Here is an 18,448-nt window from a genome sequence, read left to right as displayed (position 1 = left end):
CTCGATCGTTTGGTGTAAGGTGGTCATAAAACTCAATCCAAGTTAGTCTTTTTCCTGTCTTGACGTTCCGACAAAATCAAACGCTTGGTAGTGAAGTTAAATCATGTGAACGTTGTCAACAACCCATGGGTGTGCTAGCCTCGTGAGACCGTCCTGATCTCGCGAGCTCAAGTTTTCCACTCGCAGATCAGTCTGGCATCTTGAGGTAGAGAAAATTTCGAACCGTTAGCCAAATGACCGAGCCAATCAGCGTTGGTTTTGACGTGGTAATAGACAGATGGTTTATCCAATCAGCTAACCAGTATTTTCAGACAGCGGTATAGCCCTAATTCTGTTAGCCGCTCGCTAATGCTTTTTTTCTCTTGGATCCTTCTTTTGGAATATGGTCCGGGAACCTGAAATGGTGCCTTTTATTCCTAAATTCTAGTTACACAAACGGCAAATATCCTTTACCGACACGTTGCTTGCATGCTGAGCTAACGAGCTATGCTTTGCCTGCAGCAGCATGGGCGGGCTTGTGGTTGTATTTTCATACGCTTCGTGGATCTGATTGGTTGATTTTGGTCTATCACCAACATAGGTGATAGACAGATGGTTCATCCAGAAAATCAGCAAACTTTACCTTAAGTTACCAGCTAACGCTAGCGATAGCTATCTAGCTTGGTGAATTTTTCCAAAAAAAATCTAGTTGTAGTCTTGCAATGTGTGACCCTGCAAGATCCCCAGTCTTTACATATTATGACAGCCTTTAAAGTTAGATGTGAGATGATTGTCTTTAGATTTAAAAGATGGTGTCAAAGTCTGTTCAAAGTCTTCTAGTAGATGCTAGGCATTATACAGCCCGGTCTCATGGCAGTTTGTGTAAATGTGACGTTATTGTAATCTATTGATATGTGTTCACGAAGACGTTTTTGTCGGTTTTTACGTGGCGGACAACACGAAAATGTGAAGTAATGTATTTCAATGGGAAGCATATTTTGTGGCCATAGCACAAAAATGGTAGGGAGTAATGTAAAAATCTGAAAATCCGCATAGGGAGGTTGGTCGGGGTGGCGGATGGGTCAAACAACACAGGACTTTCACCCGAGCGAGTGGGGATCGCGTCCCGCATGTGGTGCTTTGTTTGGCGTTTTGTCCCGCGTGTTACTGTGGCGCGTCTCCCGGCATTTAAGGCGCCCTTTCCCCGTAAGGTTTTTCCTAAACCCAACCTCCACCATCCCGTTTTTGTGGCGACTCTCCAGCGGGCCGCCTCGCGGGCGCCTCCCAGCTTATGGAGCGTCCTTTTCGGCCGCCTCTCGGCGTCCTTTCCCCGTAAAAAACGAGAAAAACGTCTCTGTGAACATAAGAAAAATAACGTCACATTTACACATAAAAAACGAGAAAAACGTCTTCGTGAACACGTATCAATAGATTAAAAATAACGTTGACATTTACACAAACTGCTGTGAGACTGGGTTGCATTATACGTTTTACTTTTGAGATGACACTTTTTGTTGCTTCAGTTAGTGATTTTTGTTTGACGTTTTGTTTGAATATATTGGCACAGATCTAATTCCATAAAGTCTACACATGCTTGCAGCTCTGTGAGGCTGTATCAGGCACAGCCATAAATGCTAACATCAGCATGCTAACATGCCAACAACAAGGTTTCAGGTATGATTTCGACCATGTTGCCCAAAATTTGCTAATTGGCAGTAAACATAATGTCCATCTGAGGCTGATGGTCATGTAGTTGTGCTCATATCTGGTCATAAACCAAGGTCTTGGACAAATTAAAGATTTGACTCGATGATGGTGCTATATGAGTCATGGGGTCACCAAATTATTACGTTTCAGGGGAACATAAATGTCTGTTTCAAATTTCATGGCAATCCATCCCATTGTTGTTGAGACATTTTACTCAATACCACAAATGTCAACCCTGCTGGAGGCACTAGAGGAAAAATTCATCACCAAAGTCAGCAGGATTCATCATCTGGAGACCATGAATGTCTGAACCATATTCTGACAGTGACTGACATATTTCAGTCTGGACAAAAACTCGGTGGTCTAACAGACAGACTCATATATTGCCATCCATAGAGCTCCATTGCTAGTATGGCTGAAAACAGTTCTACAGCTCAGATCAATAATAAATTGGCAGTATGGAGCAAGGTTATTATAGTTTTGCATTTTCCATTAGTTTTTATTTTTATTTCATTTTGACTTTTTGTTTTCAAATTCAGTTTAGTTTTAATTAGTTTTTAAAGCGGGGTTTGCTAGTTTAGTTTAGTTTTAAGTTTTGGAACATTTTTAGTTTTAGTTAATTTTTAATAGGTTTTAATCTTTTTTTGTAATATGGGTTATTTCTCAGGGGCAAGATTAGAAAAGGTTATTGTGTAATAATAACTCAACAAAAACATCATACAATTTTAGAAATATGTATTCACAATGTATTCAACAATAACTACATTTCATGTACTGGTGGTACATGAAATGTAGCCTACATATGGTCATAAATATTTAACAGTCTACACAAGACGCCGCAGTAAGTGCAAAAGGTGTTTGCGACATGTTCCAGGAAAAAAAACTAAATAGCCAATAGACTAAAGAAGACATACATGAACAGTTGTTTTGAACTTTGGTTCAAGTAAAGTGGCGAACTTTAAGAAGTCAATCTACTCACACAGTTGTGTAGACATCCCAGTATCAATATACATATTAACCCACGCTTCTTCCCGCTTTTGGTGTTCCTGCCTTATTTATTAACCAGCAGCTATTAGCCTCCTGTAGTGTTCTCTGTCCTGTAGCCACACATCCCTGCCCTGTACCGGGGTTACCTTCTGTTTTGGAGAAAGGGGGCTTTGCGTTCTGTTCAATTACATTTATTTTTTGGGGGGCATTTTTAGGCCTTTATTTTTCACAGGACAGATGAAGACATGAAAGGGGAGAGAGAGGGGGAATGACATGCAGCAAAGGGCCGCAGGTCGGAGCCGAACCCACGGCCACTGCGTCGAGGAGTAAGCCTCTCCATAAACAAACTGCTCTACCAACTGAGCTAACGCTGCCACGAATGTTGTGTTGAATTTAACATGGCATGTCGGAATTTCTGGGTTCCCAGTCGGAAACTATACATGTCTACAGGAAATGTCATGGTCGGAAACATATAACGTTATTTGCACTGTGAAAGACATTGCAAAAAAATATATATATATATATATATATATATATATATATAAACTGCCCACAAAATCCTGAGCCACAATCATAATATTAAAACTGTGACTCTGAGGTAATTATGGTTACCCAGTGATGTCCAGTAGTGTATTTTGTGAGTGATGGACTTCAAAATTGCTACTAGCAAAAGCAGAGGATAGTTTCTTCTCCATTGGGGCTACAGTTTGACGTAGGTTTTTGCAAAAAGTAGAGTGATGGACTTCAAAATTGCTACTGGCAAAAGCAGAGGATAGTTTCTTCTCCATTGGGGCTACAGTTTGACGTAAGTTGCGACGTTGTAGCATGTATGGTTAATTTGTTATATATTTTTGTGTGTCAAATTTTAGATGGCTGTTGTAGCGCCACCATCTGGACTTTTAGCACACAAATCACACTGCTTAAGTTTGGCATAGGACTGGACTTGGTGCAAAGTTTGGTGAGTATGCATGGGAACATGGATTTTTCTGCTCAGCCAATAATTACAGTAATTGAGTAAATGTACTTTGTTACATTCCACCACTGAGTGTACAGAGCAAAACATGCAATACTGAGACATTTTCCTCACTCATTCTTACATCAACTACAATAGACATGTCACGCGACAAAGCCACATTACCTCTGTTTAGAAATCTGAGTCTAAGTGTGATGAGAAATGGTTGCAGCAGACTGGATTGCATATGCTTATACAGATGATGACATAAACCATTTGACAATCAAGAAGTGAAACTATTAATTGTCAGGTTTAATACATTCTGTATTACAAACAATTCAATCGTTTCAGCAATTTTTAATGTCGTTAATAATTTATTAATTTTAGTTGTTTTACAACATTTAGTTAATTTGATGTTTGTTAATGTAAACAAATGAGAAGCAAATATATTGAAGTATGTTTTTGAATGAAATCAAATGTAAGCCTAGTCTTTATGTTGAAGGATCAGTCAGATTAAAGATGAAAATAACGAAATCTCATAATTTGTTTTAGGCTTTTTTGGCCTTTATTCGAAAAGGCATAGGGCACATGCTCAGCAGGTGAGCTACCAGGGTACCCCTAGTACTCAGATCTTTTACTAAAGTAAAAGTAGCAATACAACAGTGTAGAAATACTAGTAAACGTCCTGTATTGAAATATTAACTTAAGTAAAAGTACATATGTATTGGCATCAAGTTATACTTAAAGTACCAAAAGTAAAAGTACTCACCTTGCAGAATGGCCTTTCAAATAACATATATTATTTGATTATAAGTATTGATGCATTGATATGTAAGCATCATTAATATTAAAACATAATATCATCATTTATTAGTTTTATTAGTAGCCTATTTTGTTTCCATCTGAATCTGCAAAATAACTAATTACTAACATGATCAAATAAATGTAGTGGAGTAAAAAGTACAAAATTGGCTTCCAAATTGTAATGGAGTAGAAGTATAATGTTCCAAAAATGAAAATAAGTAAGTACAAATCTCCCTAAAATTGCACTTACAGTTTTTCACAATCGCTATGACACTTTTTTCAATACTTTTAACAACTTTCCTAAACACTTAACGCACCAACACACCTACAACACACGATTGGCAAAACAGTTGATTTCATGCTCAAAATCACACATTGTAAACTAAACTCCAACACCAATTTTCAAAATACAATAATACACTAACACAATACACTATGTCTAACAAAACACTGCAAACATGTTTCAAAATCAAATAATTATTCAAAACACTAACACATGTTCTCTTCCAACAGGAACATTTAGTCAATCATAACACAATGACAAAAAAAACACTATCATCAGCTGAAATTACAGAAACTGCATTGTTTTATGTATCAGGTCTGCCCTTATACAATAGACAGTATATTGTATTGATCATAGATTGTGTTTTGCACTGCAGTTACTTTTGATGCCTCTCTACATTTTTGTTTTGTTGGGTTTAGTAAATGCATGCATTTTGTTTCTTTTGCTGCTGAAATTCAATACAAAAAATGAATGACCATCTTAGAGTAGCTGTATAGAATGTACAGTTTATGAAAAAAAAAAGACAGAGACAGAATTGCTGCAGTAAAGACTTTATTTGCAAAAGGACATTGCTGCAAGATATACAAACAGAAAAAGCACTGGAATAATAATAACAAAAACAAAGTAATCTTCTAATCTGCCCGGTCTTCTGCATTTGGCCACATGTTCTCATCCACATCACACCTGATATCTTCATTGGCAAGGCATCGTGGGAAGAATCGTTTGGCATGCCTTATCCACCCCTGGCAGTGTTCAGCTGTGATGTCTTGGCATGCAGCATCAATTGCATCCAGGAGGGACATTTGGTCATGTGGACGATGGTCAAAAACTTTCCATCTCCAGGCTGAGAAAAACTCCTCAATGGGGTTGAGGAAAGGGGAGTAAGGGGCAAGGAAATGGGACATCATCCTTGGATGGGCGTCAAACCAGGCTGTGACTGCCCGGGAATGGTGGAATGCCACATTGTCCCATATGATCACATATATTGGCAAGTGGTCTCCCACCTGTCCCCTTTCTACCTCTGGCACCAGTCTTTCGTGCAGGTCTTCTAAAAACAGGAGAAGGCGGGCTGTGTTGTAGGGGCCAATCTCACATTTATGCAGGAGTGCACCGTTGTTGGAGATTGCGGCGCACATGGTAATTTTGGCTCCTCTCTGGCCCGGCACGGTAACTGTGGCCCTTTTGCCAATTATGTTTCTCCCACGGCGACGCCTTTTTGCCAAGTTGAAGCCAGCCTCGTCAACATAGATAATTTCATGTGGGACTTGATTGGCCTCCAACTCCATGACTCTCTGAAAGTAATTAGACACAGTGTATGTAAATGCTGTGCTGTACTGTATATCTACTGTATGTCCTAATGTACTCCGGGTTTATAGAGTAGTTTACTGCAAAACACACTGTGTATAGTACAGTAATGACTGTATTGCATAACCTTACCTGGACGTATTGGTGACGGAGTTCTTTGATGCGCTCACTGTTCCTTTCAAAAGGAACTTTGTATAGTTGTTTCATTCGGACTCTGTGTTTAGCTAGAGTCTGAGAAATGGATGTTATGCTGATTGCTGCAATGTTCCCAAAGACAAGGTTGTCCTCTACAACTCTGGACTGAATGTCCTTCAGTTTTATTTCATTGTCAGCAATCACCATGTTGACAATAGCACGTTCCTGTTCTTCATTCAGGAGCTTTCCTCTGCCCCCTGAGGGAGGTAGACGTTGAATCCTTAGAGGGACAAAATACAGTTACATTTTAGAGACCGGAGGCATACAGTCACTCTAATACTGTAAATGGTAAAATTACTGTATTTACACTTTGCTGTAGGAAAAGCAATATCCTACCTGTTGGTTTCTCTGAAAATACGGACAATGGATGCCACTGTGTCCCGGCTGAGATTTGGCTGTACTCGTTCACCAGCCTCTCTGTATGATAGCCCGTGGTTTATGACATGATCAAGGATAGTAGCTCTTATTTGATCAGTTACCCTAGCTCTGGTCCTTCTTTGAGCACCACCACGCATTCTAACTCCTCTCCCTCTACCTTGCCCCACTCCTCTCCCTCTACCTTGCCCCACTCCTCTCCCTTGTCCTTGCCCCACTCCTCTCCCTTGTCCTTGCCCCACTCCTCTCCCTTGTCCTTGCCCCACTCCTCTCCCTTGTCCTGGTACTCGTCTTCCTCTCCCTCGTGCAGGCATTTCTTTCTTTCTTTCTTTCTTTCTTTCTTTCTTTCTTTCTTTCTTTCTTTCTTTCTCTCTCCAAATTGTTCCTTTTCCACACAATATCAGCCCAAAGAGTACTCTTTTAGAACATATGATCATGCGATTGAAAGAACTTCAACACCTGAGTGTGCTTCCTAGATGGGAATCAGCTGTGATTTATACATTTGCATAACTTCAATCAGCTGTTTCTCATTAGCAATGGAATAAGATACAGGGAATATATTTGTGTTTCAATTCACAATATAAACAGCTGTTTACCTTGACTTTAGCCTGTAAGGTTAGGTTTAGAACATGGTGTTATCTGTTCTGACATACAGTGTGAAAGCATTTGTAAATTTGACTGTAATATTACATTGTTTTGGTCTTGGTTGAGCTTGTGTGTAAAGGAAGTTCAAGCATTTTAAATTTGTGTTAACTGAATGCCTTTTGTGTCAAAGCAACAAGAAATGTGTTAATTGTATAGCCTACACAGACGGATGTTGTGCTAACTGTGTTAAGAGCTTAGGAAAGTTGTTAAAAGTATTGAAAAAAGTGTCATAGCGATTGTGAAAAACTGTAAACATAGTACTCAAGTAAATGTAATGTTGTCATTACAGTTTTTCACAATCGCTATGACACTTTTTTCAATACTTTTAACAACTTTCCTGAACTCTTAACGCACCAACACACCTACAACACACGATTGGCAAAACAGTTAATTTCATGCTCAAAATCACACATTGTAAACTAAACTCCAACACCAATTTTCAAAATACAATAATTCACTAACACAATACACTGTGTTTACCAAAACAATGTAATCATGTCTCAAAATCAAATAATTCTTCCAAAACACTAACACATGTTCTCTCCCAACAGGATCATTTAGTCAATCATAGCACAATCATAAAAAACACTAACATCCCATGGAATAACAGAAACTACATTATTTTATGTATCAGGTCTGCCCTTATGCAACAGACAAAAGTGACTGTATTGATCATAGATTGTGTTTTGGACTGCAGTTCCTGTTGAAGCCTCTACATTTTTGTTTTGTTGGGTTTAGCAAATTTTTTTAAAGATTATTTTTTGGGGTTTTCTGCCTTTATTCGACAGGACAGCTAGTTGAGAAAGGGCAAAGAGAGAAAGGGGGAAGACATGCAGGAAATAGTCGGATTTGAACCTTGGATATCTGCGTCAAGGCATAAACCTCCAAGTATATGTGTGCATGCTCTACCCAAGGTAGACAATGTTTGTCTTTTTTTAAATTTAGGCTTTATTTCAAATTGTCATTGTTCCTGTTTTTTGCAAGACTGCGTGTAAAGCAAACTAAATAAAATATTGCAACTGTGCCCACAATTTGCAACAAAAGGCTTTCAAAACTCTGCACCTCTGATTCTAACCACACAGAAGGGTTGTGTAAAGATCAGTTAGAAGCATTAGCCTCCTGGCAATCCAAAAGTAGATTCCATCAATGGCCTATAACTGATCCCTACAGTATCAGTAATTTCTAACCATGAAACAAAAGGTAATTATGCTGTAATTAAACATCTCTGAAGATTTGTGAAAATGTCTCAGCACACTTTTTACTTTTACTTACTTACATGTGGTTGGCAGTTGAAATGTATCTCATGTAATGTATCTTACAAAAGACGCAAAACAGACATGCGCAGGGTAAAAGGAACCTCAGCAGTGCCTAGGAGGTAAACTGGCACCTCTCCAGACACTGCCAGTCAACAACCCATACTTGGTCCATACAGGGACTCGAAACACAACCCTCTGTTTCATAAGCCAAGTCCCAAGAGACTGAGCTTCTGTCAGCGAACCTTAATGTTAGCTACGCTGAGGTACAATAATGCTAACCATAACTGACACACAGATATACCTTTCTCTGAGACCGGATGACCCTGAAAGCCTAGCTGCTGTTCATCGTGCGTGGCCCTTCAAATAAAGAGCGGACCTGTTCATCTTTAACATTGATAAATAACACATGATTAATGGTGGCATATGCAGCAATCATCTTTGTGACCTCTCAAATGAAAACAAATTGTGTAGAAAGTTCAGGTGTTCAGACAAGTTGGCAAAAAGTAAAATTCATAAATATCCTACTTGGGTATCCATTATTCTCAGGCATTACTGTTTAAGTGCCTTATGTTGTTGTGAATAAAGCAACTTCAAAAATGCATCAGCAGTAAATTGTATTTTGTGTAAATGTAGTGATTCATTTTGCCAATCCACTACTTTAATTCTTAATACATTTAATGTTATGCCACCAATTATTAATTTTACAGATGGTCCAGGTCAGTACTTTATTTGAAGGGCCACAAACATGATGAAGCAATGAAGAAGTAATATTTAATCATGATTATAACACTACAATTCAGTATTCTTTAGTCTGTCACTTGAATTACAGACTTACCAGTGAAAAAGGCATGAACATCATCAATGAATCAGAAATCATGATGATTCAAATATCTTAATTGATGCATTAATTAATGTATTGTTCCTGCATTAAGTCTTGTCTCGGACTCGGCCATTGGACTCGCCAAATATTCTAGTTGGTCTCGACTGAGTCCAGCACTATATGCTTTAATTCGAAAGTAACTTCATGAAACAGGTATTAGTTTAATTACAGTTTTTCACAATCGCTATGACACTTTTTTCAATACTTTTAACAACTTTCCTAAGCTCTTAACACAGCACAACATCCGTCTGTGTAGGCTATACAATTAACACATTTCTTGTTGCTTTGACACAAAATGCATACAGTTAACACAAATTTAAAATGCTTGAACTTCTTTTACACACAAGCTCCACCAAGACCAAAACAATGGATCTTCACTGCCAAATTTACAAATGCGTTCACACTGTATGTCAGAACAGATAACATCATGTTCTAAACCTAACTTATAGGCTAAAGTCAAAGTGAACAGCTGATCATATTGTAAATTGAAACACAAATATATCCCCTGCATTTTATATATGCATTTATTGAGAAACAGCTGATTGAAGTCATGCAAATAGATCGATCACAGCTGATTCCCTTCTAGGAAACACACTCAGGTGTTGAGGTTCTTTCAATCGCATGATCATATGGTAGTACAGTAAAAAAGGACCTATTTGAACAATATACTGTAGATGAACACAGAAAATAAGAAAAATGCCTTCACGAGGGAGAGGAAGAGGAGGACCAGGACAATTCTGTCTCTGTCTCCTTTTTTTCACAAACCGTACATTCTATAAAGCTACTCTGAGATGGGTCAATCATTTTTTGTATTGAATCTCTGCAGCAAAAGAAAGAAAATGGTGGCCGGGTTGGCTCAGTGGGTAGAGCATGTACACATATACTTGGTGGTTTATGCCTTGACGCAGATATCCAGGGTTCAAATCCGACTTGTGACTATTTCCTGCATGTCTTCCCCCTTTCTCTCTCTGCCCTTTCTCAACTAGCTGTCCTGTCGAATAAAGGCAGAAAACCCCAAAAAATAATCTTTAAAAAAATTTGCTAAACCCAACAAAACAAAAATGTAGAGGCTTCAACAGGAACTGCAGTGCAAAACACAATCTATGATCAATACAGTCACTTTTGTCTGTTGCATAAGGGCAGACCTGATACATAAAATAATGTAGTTTCTGTTATTCCATGGGATGTTAGTGTTTTTTATGACATTGTGCTATGATTGACTAAATGTTCCTGTTGGGAGAGAACATGTGTTAGTGTTTTGGAAGAATTATTTGATTTTGAGACATGATTACATTGTTTTGGTAACACAGTGTATTGTGTTAGTGAATTATTGTATTTTGAAAATTGGTGTTGGAGTTTAGTTTACAATGTGTGATTTGACCATGAAAATAACTGTTTTGCCAATCGTGAAAAACTGTAAGACCCCCTGCTGTGTTTATGGTCCCGCTGAACCAATAGGAAGACTCAAAACTCTTGAAAGGGTGAAGACTACAATCTTGTAGTTCTTTGACTTCCTGAGTTGTTGAGTTGTGAGGCGTTTCCCTTCTGGCTGGCACTTTCGCATAGAGGTGTGAATTACTCTGGCTTTGGGGTTTACATGCAGGCCAAGATTCTTTTGTCTCTGAGCACATGTGTGTCCTGTATCCAGAGGTCAGTTTAATCTGAGGCCTTTTGGTTAAAATCAGGTTTAACCAGACTCTTGGTCCCCAACAATAGTAAGAGTTTGTTCGCAAAGTTGCAGTTGCAAGGAATACAAATGAATAAAACAATTGTTGAAAAAGAAAAAAGAAACCTGGGAAGTGAGAGAGGAGGTTGACATTGAAACAGGGGTGTTAACACCCCTGTTTTAGGGTTATGTGATGGTCAGGGGCCTAGCACAAAATTCTGGGCCCTGTAGAAAGGCATTTTCTATGGGCACCTCCCCGCATCCACAGCTATTAATTCTAGCATATTTTTGGGCCCTCCTCACATAAGGGCCATGGATATTCAGTCCCCTTTTTACCCCCAGTCCGACGCCCCTGGTGATGGTCGTCAACAAACCTGTAACTTACGGAATTCAATTATCCTAGGGTATGTGCATGCCCATGTGTATGTGTGTATGTATATTCATTCAATATTTTTGAACAAATTCCCTCTTTTTATTCCAACAGGAAATTCAGATCAAATGAAGCAAACAGATGCAATGTTTTACAAGCAAAACCAGAAATGCATCTTGTGCTTAACGAATGTGCTTTTATTCAGAATTTGATATTATTTAAAATTAGCTTGCATGCTGTCCTAATGAGAAATGAAGTGTCCAATGACATCATCACAAATAACGCAAAAATCCGCTTTGAGCTTGATTACTAATAATAAATAAAACATGCTTATTTGCATCATAACCTCAGCCTGTGTCTGTTTGTTTTATTGTGACCTGAGGAGATAGAAGTGTTGTACTAGCCCCAGCAGTCACCATAAGAAAAGATTTAAGCCACAAACAAGGTCAACATTCATGTAGAAGCAGAACTCAGTGAAAAGCCACGCAGGAGATCAGCAATATTCACAGTTTCTGTCATTCTCACATCGATGGCCTTCATGAACAGAGCCCAGTGACAAACACACAGGTGATCAAACGCAGCACATACTGTACTGTAGTTGATAAGGCTTTTTTCTTTACTCGGAACACCAGACGTACAGTCTCACACACAAACTGTGTGCCGATAAGTCACTTTTTAATTCTGAAAAGATAACACACAACCTTGTAAAATATTGTACCATCCCATACAATACCTTTATATTTGTAAAAAAAGAAAAAAAGGACGTCATTCTACATTATGGTAATTTGTAATCATTTAGTAACAGACTTTCTTAGATTGTAAAGTGTTCATTTAATTTTGTCCATGTCTTTTTGGATAAAATTACAAAGGGTGCATTTCATTACACTGTACATGTGTTCCTTTTATTTTCTCCACCTCTGCATGTGCAAAGTGTCATGCTCCAGCAGCACCTCTGTAATCACAGCACATAAATATGGTTTCATTTATAATTTACAAAAACAGCTGAGGTCAACGAAACATTTCATGTGCTGTACTGAACACTCATCACACTTTTTAGCAAAGCTATGATAAATGAATACAGTCCACAGAAAATGAGCAAATAATAAGAACAAATCAAAAATGACAGGGACTTTTGTTTCTTGCCTATTTCCGTGTGTTTCTACAGTATGATGTTAAATGCAACAAGTGTCGCTTTTCCCACCCACAGTGGCATTGAGATGTTTCTGTATGCCTGATAAGTCTGTGAGTTTAGCTGATTCTTTGGCTTTCTAAGTCTCCAGATAATCCATATTTGGGTTCAGTGATGCATTTGAACATGTATAAAAACATGGAGTGAAGCTGCACAAGTCCACACAGAGGAATCCAAGGTGAGTTCAAATGTCTGCAGCAGAATGCACTGAAGAAGTGTGTGAACCCTCAGCTGTCTGTATTTTTTGGTTAAAACTCTGTATATCTTTCCTCTGAGTGGAAGCTGTGTCTGTGTCCTGCAGGTCTGCTAGGATGGCTCGTATGTCTGTTTTCAGATTCTCAGCTCTGGCTCTGCTGCTGCTGTCTGCCTGCTGTTGGGCCGACAATGAGGTAGGACCATTATGGAAAAGGAACAATCAGCAATGACAGCACAGTGTGATATCCGGTCATTCGTCATGTAGCAGCAAAACACTTCTAGGAGTTATAGAATGCATGTTTAACCTTGCCTGTCTTGGTCACAAACATGGAAAAAAGGAAAATCTTACACACTGCCCTTGCTGTATACTCTTGACGATATTAGGTATTAAGTAATAAATATTTAATAATTAAGTATTATAATACTCCTGACGAAGGTCCAAAGGGGCCGAAACGTTATTTTTCTTTAATAAATGGTGATGCTGGAGCAAGAGCAGTGTGCGAGATTTCTGTGATATTTCCTAACGTACCTGCACAGAAGAAATGCTGGATGTGCCAATTTTTTCATCAAAACGGTCACAAACATGAAAGTAAGGCTCATCATAATTCCTTCTAGATCTTAGAAATAAGAAAGAGTGGAGACAGAAAACAAGCAAAAAGAAGAAAAAGACACAAAAAAAATAAATAAAAACGTAATTAAAGTTAGTTATCAGTTTCTGCATGTATAGTCAGAGAGTCGATGTATACTAGGAAGGGCTGCCAAATCTTGTATAAGATATTTAAAGAACATTGCAAGGAGAAACTAATATTTTCTCATGTGATACAGAGCAGATTTTTTTTTTTTAAGCACATTTCTTTAGTACTATTTTGATAATTTCTCATAGATGATGATACAGCTTGGATGACAACCCTAACCCTAACATACACAATATTTTAGGTTCCACGATGCTGAACTCTGTTTTCTTTGTGCTTTGCTACTTTAAATCACAGAATTTGGTTATTTGGCTGAAAAAGGATTATTCTGTAAACTTTTAGCTGTCATTTCAAGTCATTTCTTTCAATCTATCTCTAACGTGTTTTTTTTTTTTTTTTCTAATCCCACGCTGAACCTGCAGGCAGGTATGTAATCTGTTCTAATGATCAGACCTATTGTGCTGTGACTGCTGTATTTTTACACAAAGTGAAATGGTGTTGTTGTTGATGTGCAGAGGATGACTCAGCGGAGCTTTCTGTCTCTGAACTTCTGGAGAGAGCCAACAGTAATCTGAGTGAGTGTGAGCCGCTGCAGCCACCGTGTTCCTCGTCATATTTCCTTGTTCTATCAGTAGCAGTTCAACATGTTTCTGAGTGTGTGTGTGTGTGTGTGTGTGTGTGTGTGTGTGTGTGTGATGTGTTTCAGTCCGTTCTGACGATGATCCCATCCTGACTGGAGGAGACATCGCCATCGACAGCGAGGACGAGAGAAACGCCGACCCCTGCACCAGCCGGGGCTGCATGTGGGGCAAATACACTGACGGGAAGGTCTACGTTCCTTATTACATCACTAACCACTTCTGTAAGTGTCACACACATCTCACGCATATGCTCTGTCCATATACAGCAGACTTCCTCATTTAATGCAGCCTGTTGTAGCAACAACTTTGAAAAAAGGTTTGAGAGTGAGAACAAACTGTTCATATACCAGAATCAAACAGACAGCGGCCTGTTTGCTGCTCACTGTTAAAGTAAAGCCATCAATAGCAGCAGTTGAGCCAGAAGCTGTAAACATTCGGGGCTCAGCCCAAACTTGGAGGGGTCTGGGGGCAGCTATTTGCACTTTTTTTTTCAAGCCATTTCAGATAATAGAATGCCTAAAAATCATTTGAGAAAAATTTGATACCCAAAGACAAGAAATCATCCTGTAGAGCCAACATCCTGTTTTGTATCTAACTGTTCTCCACTTGTCTTCATCATTCTGAAACCAGATTTCTTCATTTTCACTCATGCCACAGGAAAACATTGTCTGATGTTCCTATTTTTATTTGTTAGGCTACATAGGTAGCGTATGAATTTGGCGTAAACAGCATTACTCATCTTGAAATAAATCTGCTATATTTGAATTCATCCCAAAATAATCAGGGCTGCTCCAACTGTAAATCACGGATCCCCAAAAGAACATTTGCTTATATTAGATTTCTTTAGGGAATAGCTCGTAGTAGTAGTAGTAGTAGTAATAGTAGTAGCATTAAACAGTTGACGTATTTTAGAAACCTCAAAGATTCAGGCAATTGGAGAAAACATTCGGGGCTGGAGCCCCAGTGCAACAGTCAAATCGAACACAGTAAGGATTCAAAAAAGCAATAACTTAGAGCCGCTGAGTCACTCATCAGTCATTTATTTCTTCCTCTGAAGCAACAAAACATGTCACATGAGCTGTCAGAAACTCACTAAAACATTTAGCTAGGGCTGACTGACTCTACATCACTTTAAATAGACGGTAAATAGTGTCGTTTAAAGAAACTACACTCCATTCTAAAAGAATAACTACTGTTATTAATAATAGGATTTCCTTTTTCAAATGTAATTTCCAAAAAAAAGAAAAGTAGTCAAATAATTGGGGCCAGTATGTCACTGTGTTGTTTTCGTGCTGTGGCATGCTAAGAAGCTAAATATTGTGTGCTATGGGATGGTAAGAAGCTAAATGTGTGACTGTGGGATGCTAAGAAACTAAATGTTGTGTGCCGTTGGATGCTAAGAAGCTAAACCTAAATGTTGTTTGCTGTGGGATGGTATAAAGTTAAATGTTGTGTGCTGTGGGATATTAATAAGCTAAATGATTTGTGCTGTGGTATGGAAATAGCTAAGCTAAATGTGTGCTGTGGGATGCTAAGGAGCTAAATGTTGTGTGCTATGTGATGATAAGAAGCTAAATGTTGTGTGCTGTGGGATGCTGAGAAGGTAAATGTTGTGTGCTGTGGAATGATAAGAAGCAAAATGTTGTGTGCTGTGGGATGGCTAGAAGCTAAATGTTGTGTGCTGTGGGATGCTAAAAAGCTAAATGCTGTGTGCTATGGGATGGTAAGAAGCTAAAAGCTGTGTCCTGTGGTCCTGGCAGCTGACCGGGAGAAGGCCATCATCATCCGTGGACTGGAGTCCTTCTCTTCCTTCTCCTGCATCCGCTTCAGGCCCACCCAAAGCAACGACCGCGACTGGCTGAGCATCGAGTCCCAGAATGGGTAAGAAATTGATGTTATAGAAGACTTTGAGTTGAAAGCTTTGCTCACACTTGAGTGTTCTTCAACTCCTCTGTGCTCCTGTCCAGCTGCTACTCCTTCGTTGGCCGTCGTGGTGGGAAGCAGGTGGTGTCTCTGGCCCGGAGTGGATGCCTTTACCATGGCACGGTGCAGCACGAGCTGCTCCACGCTCTGGGCTTCAACCATGAACAGACCCGCTCTGACAGGGACAACCACATCAGGGTCATGCTGCAAAACGTTCAGTCTGGTAAGGGAGCTGGTTATTATTCAGACTGGTTTCAGAAGAAACCCAGTAAACTGCAGACAAGTACAATCAAATAAGACACACTCATAAGATTTTTAGACCATTTAAAAGTGAGGCACCAGGCTGGGGCCACATGCAATTTTAGAGGTACCAAATACATTTAGGACAAGTGTTACATACCACTAACCCTCCATAGGTTTGGTTTTACAAAAGACTAACGCTACTCATATAACAATAAACACAAGAATAATTATCTGTCATAATCATCAGTGTTAACCTACATTTTATCTATCACTGCACATGAATAATATTCCCTCTTTGGGGATAAAGGTGGGGTTAAAATTTATGAAAATATTTGCCACAGTTAGCGGGGCCAGGCGGGAGTCCAGACTTAATATTACAGGTGCACTGGCCACCCTTGAACTACTGAATTAAATGGGAAGAAAGCATAAATTTCCATCAAATGTCGTGACATTGAACAACCGAAACTGAACGGACCTGACATGAGACCGTGCTGTGTGTAACATCGGACATTAAAGTTGCACAATGATTAAACATTAAAAATCATAGCCATTTTCCAACAATGTATTTTGTATGTAATGGGAACTAACCACAACTAAACTGAAAATCAAAAAGTCAAACGTTATGTCCCACATTACAAACTATTATACCATTGCCTTACAGACAGGCAAGCTTGGTGATATTAGACAGTTCTGCTTTTGTTCAACTCATGTGCTGTGTTCATTCCCATGAACCACATTCTGTCACTCTTTAAGGAGGGCTAACTGCAAATGGTCCCTGGTGCCTCCTAGTGGACAAAAAGAGCCTGAACATCACACTGCCAGGGGGAACGCCACATTTTAGCAAATGCCTGATCCTTCATGAAACAGAAGCTCATTGTGTGACTGCACTTCTCTGAACATAAAACCATCAGCACCATACCACGGAGCTCTGCAGATTATTGGGATCTTTCTCCAGCTGCTGGACTCCTTTCTGTCCAGAGACAAAGTGAAGTCAAACCAAACAAATGTAACTTTAAACTTAACTTTATTCATTTCTTTTTTCTTTTTAGGAATGGAGCACAACTTCAATAAGATCGCCACCCTGAACCAGGGCACTCCCTACGATTACAACTCTGTCATGCAGTACCACAAGTAAGAAAAGCTGACTTCACTTCTGTGTTGTGTGTGCATGATAATAATAATAATAATAATAATAATAATAATAATAAAAAGAAGAATTATATCCACCAAAACAGGTTCCTTCCCAAGCCTATTTTGCAGCGGCTCCGTCATTGTGTCCGGCGCTTAGCATGAACTACCTTTTTGAGGCCGGGCTGTCACAATGTTTTTGATTTTGACGTGGTCCTGACAACTTTATTCACGTGTGGGATGAATGTGAAGTCTGAATCCAAAATGACACTGACAGTAAGTTTCCCAGGATGTGCTGTGCTCCAGTCTAACTGCTCCGTGTCCTCTTGCAGGTACGCCTTCTCCAAGAACAACCAGCCCACCATGGTCCCCATCCCCAACGCCAACGTGTCCTTTGGCAACGCCAAGGAGATGAGTCGCAACGACATTGCCAGGCTCAACACTCTCTACAAGTGCTGTGAGTGTCCACATGAGCATATTATAAAAAATAAATATACGTATACACCTGTATTCAGCATTGAGTTTGGACCTAATCCCCCTCTGTGCTGTTTCACTGTTACAGAAGAAGTGTTTTCAGATGTGCTGACAGACGATCAGAGGCTCCCTGACCAACAGAAGCTGCAGCCCTGAACTCATCAGCACTACAGCCACTGATCATTCTATAAAGTTACTTTGACTGGAATGAAACGCTGACTCCACTGACTCATTACTGTCTCCATACATAACCTAACTTTTTTGGTCAGAAAATCCTCATGTTCAAACAATCAAAACCTCACTCAAATATTTCTATTTTTAGAGAATCTGGTAGTTTTATTAACCAGACCCAGATGGAAGTTGAACATTGCGTGACTTTCTCTTATCTGGTCGTGAATGTATTTTATTTTCTGAGTATGTAGTAGATGTATAGAGTACATTACTAGTTCTTTACTGCCTGGACTGCAACTTGTTTTGGGCTTTGTATGTCAGCTGTTTGACAGTTTCTCTTCAATTGTTTAATTTCATAGTTTCTTCAGGGAGGTGTCGCATTGAAAGT

At 39.2% G+C, this 18,448-nt stretch overlaps 1 protein-coding gene across 1 annotated transcript; it reads left to right on the top strand.

The window, feature by feature from the left end:
• The first annotated feature begins 12,704 nt into the window (after positions 1–12,704).
• LOC114569005 (low choriolytic enzyme) lies at positions 12,705–18,067 on the top strand. The gene is made up of 9 exons (XM_028598793.1): positions 12,705–12,771; positions 12,895–12,982; positions 13,992–14,055; positions 14,187–14,342; positions 15,882–16,002; positions 16,089–16,267; positions 17,337–17,418; positions 17,748–17,872; positions 17,978–18,067. Coding segments are annotated over exons 2-9 (807 nt in total). The 5' UTR covers positions 12,705–12,771; positions 12,895–12,904; the 3' UTR covers positions 17,980–18,067.
• Positions 18,068–18,448: the final 381 nt, after the last annotated feature.

This window comes from Perca flavescens, chromosome 1 (genome assembly GCF_004354835.1).
Source record: "Perca flavescens isolate YP-PL-M2 chromosome 1, PFLA_1.0, whole genome shotgun sequence".
Classification (NCBI taxonomy): Eukaryota; Metazoa; Chordata; class Actinopteri; order Perciformes; family Percidae; genus Perca; species Perca flavescens.
This window is presented reverse-complemented; position numbering and strand designations above follow the sequence as displayed.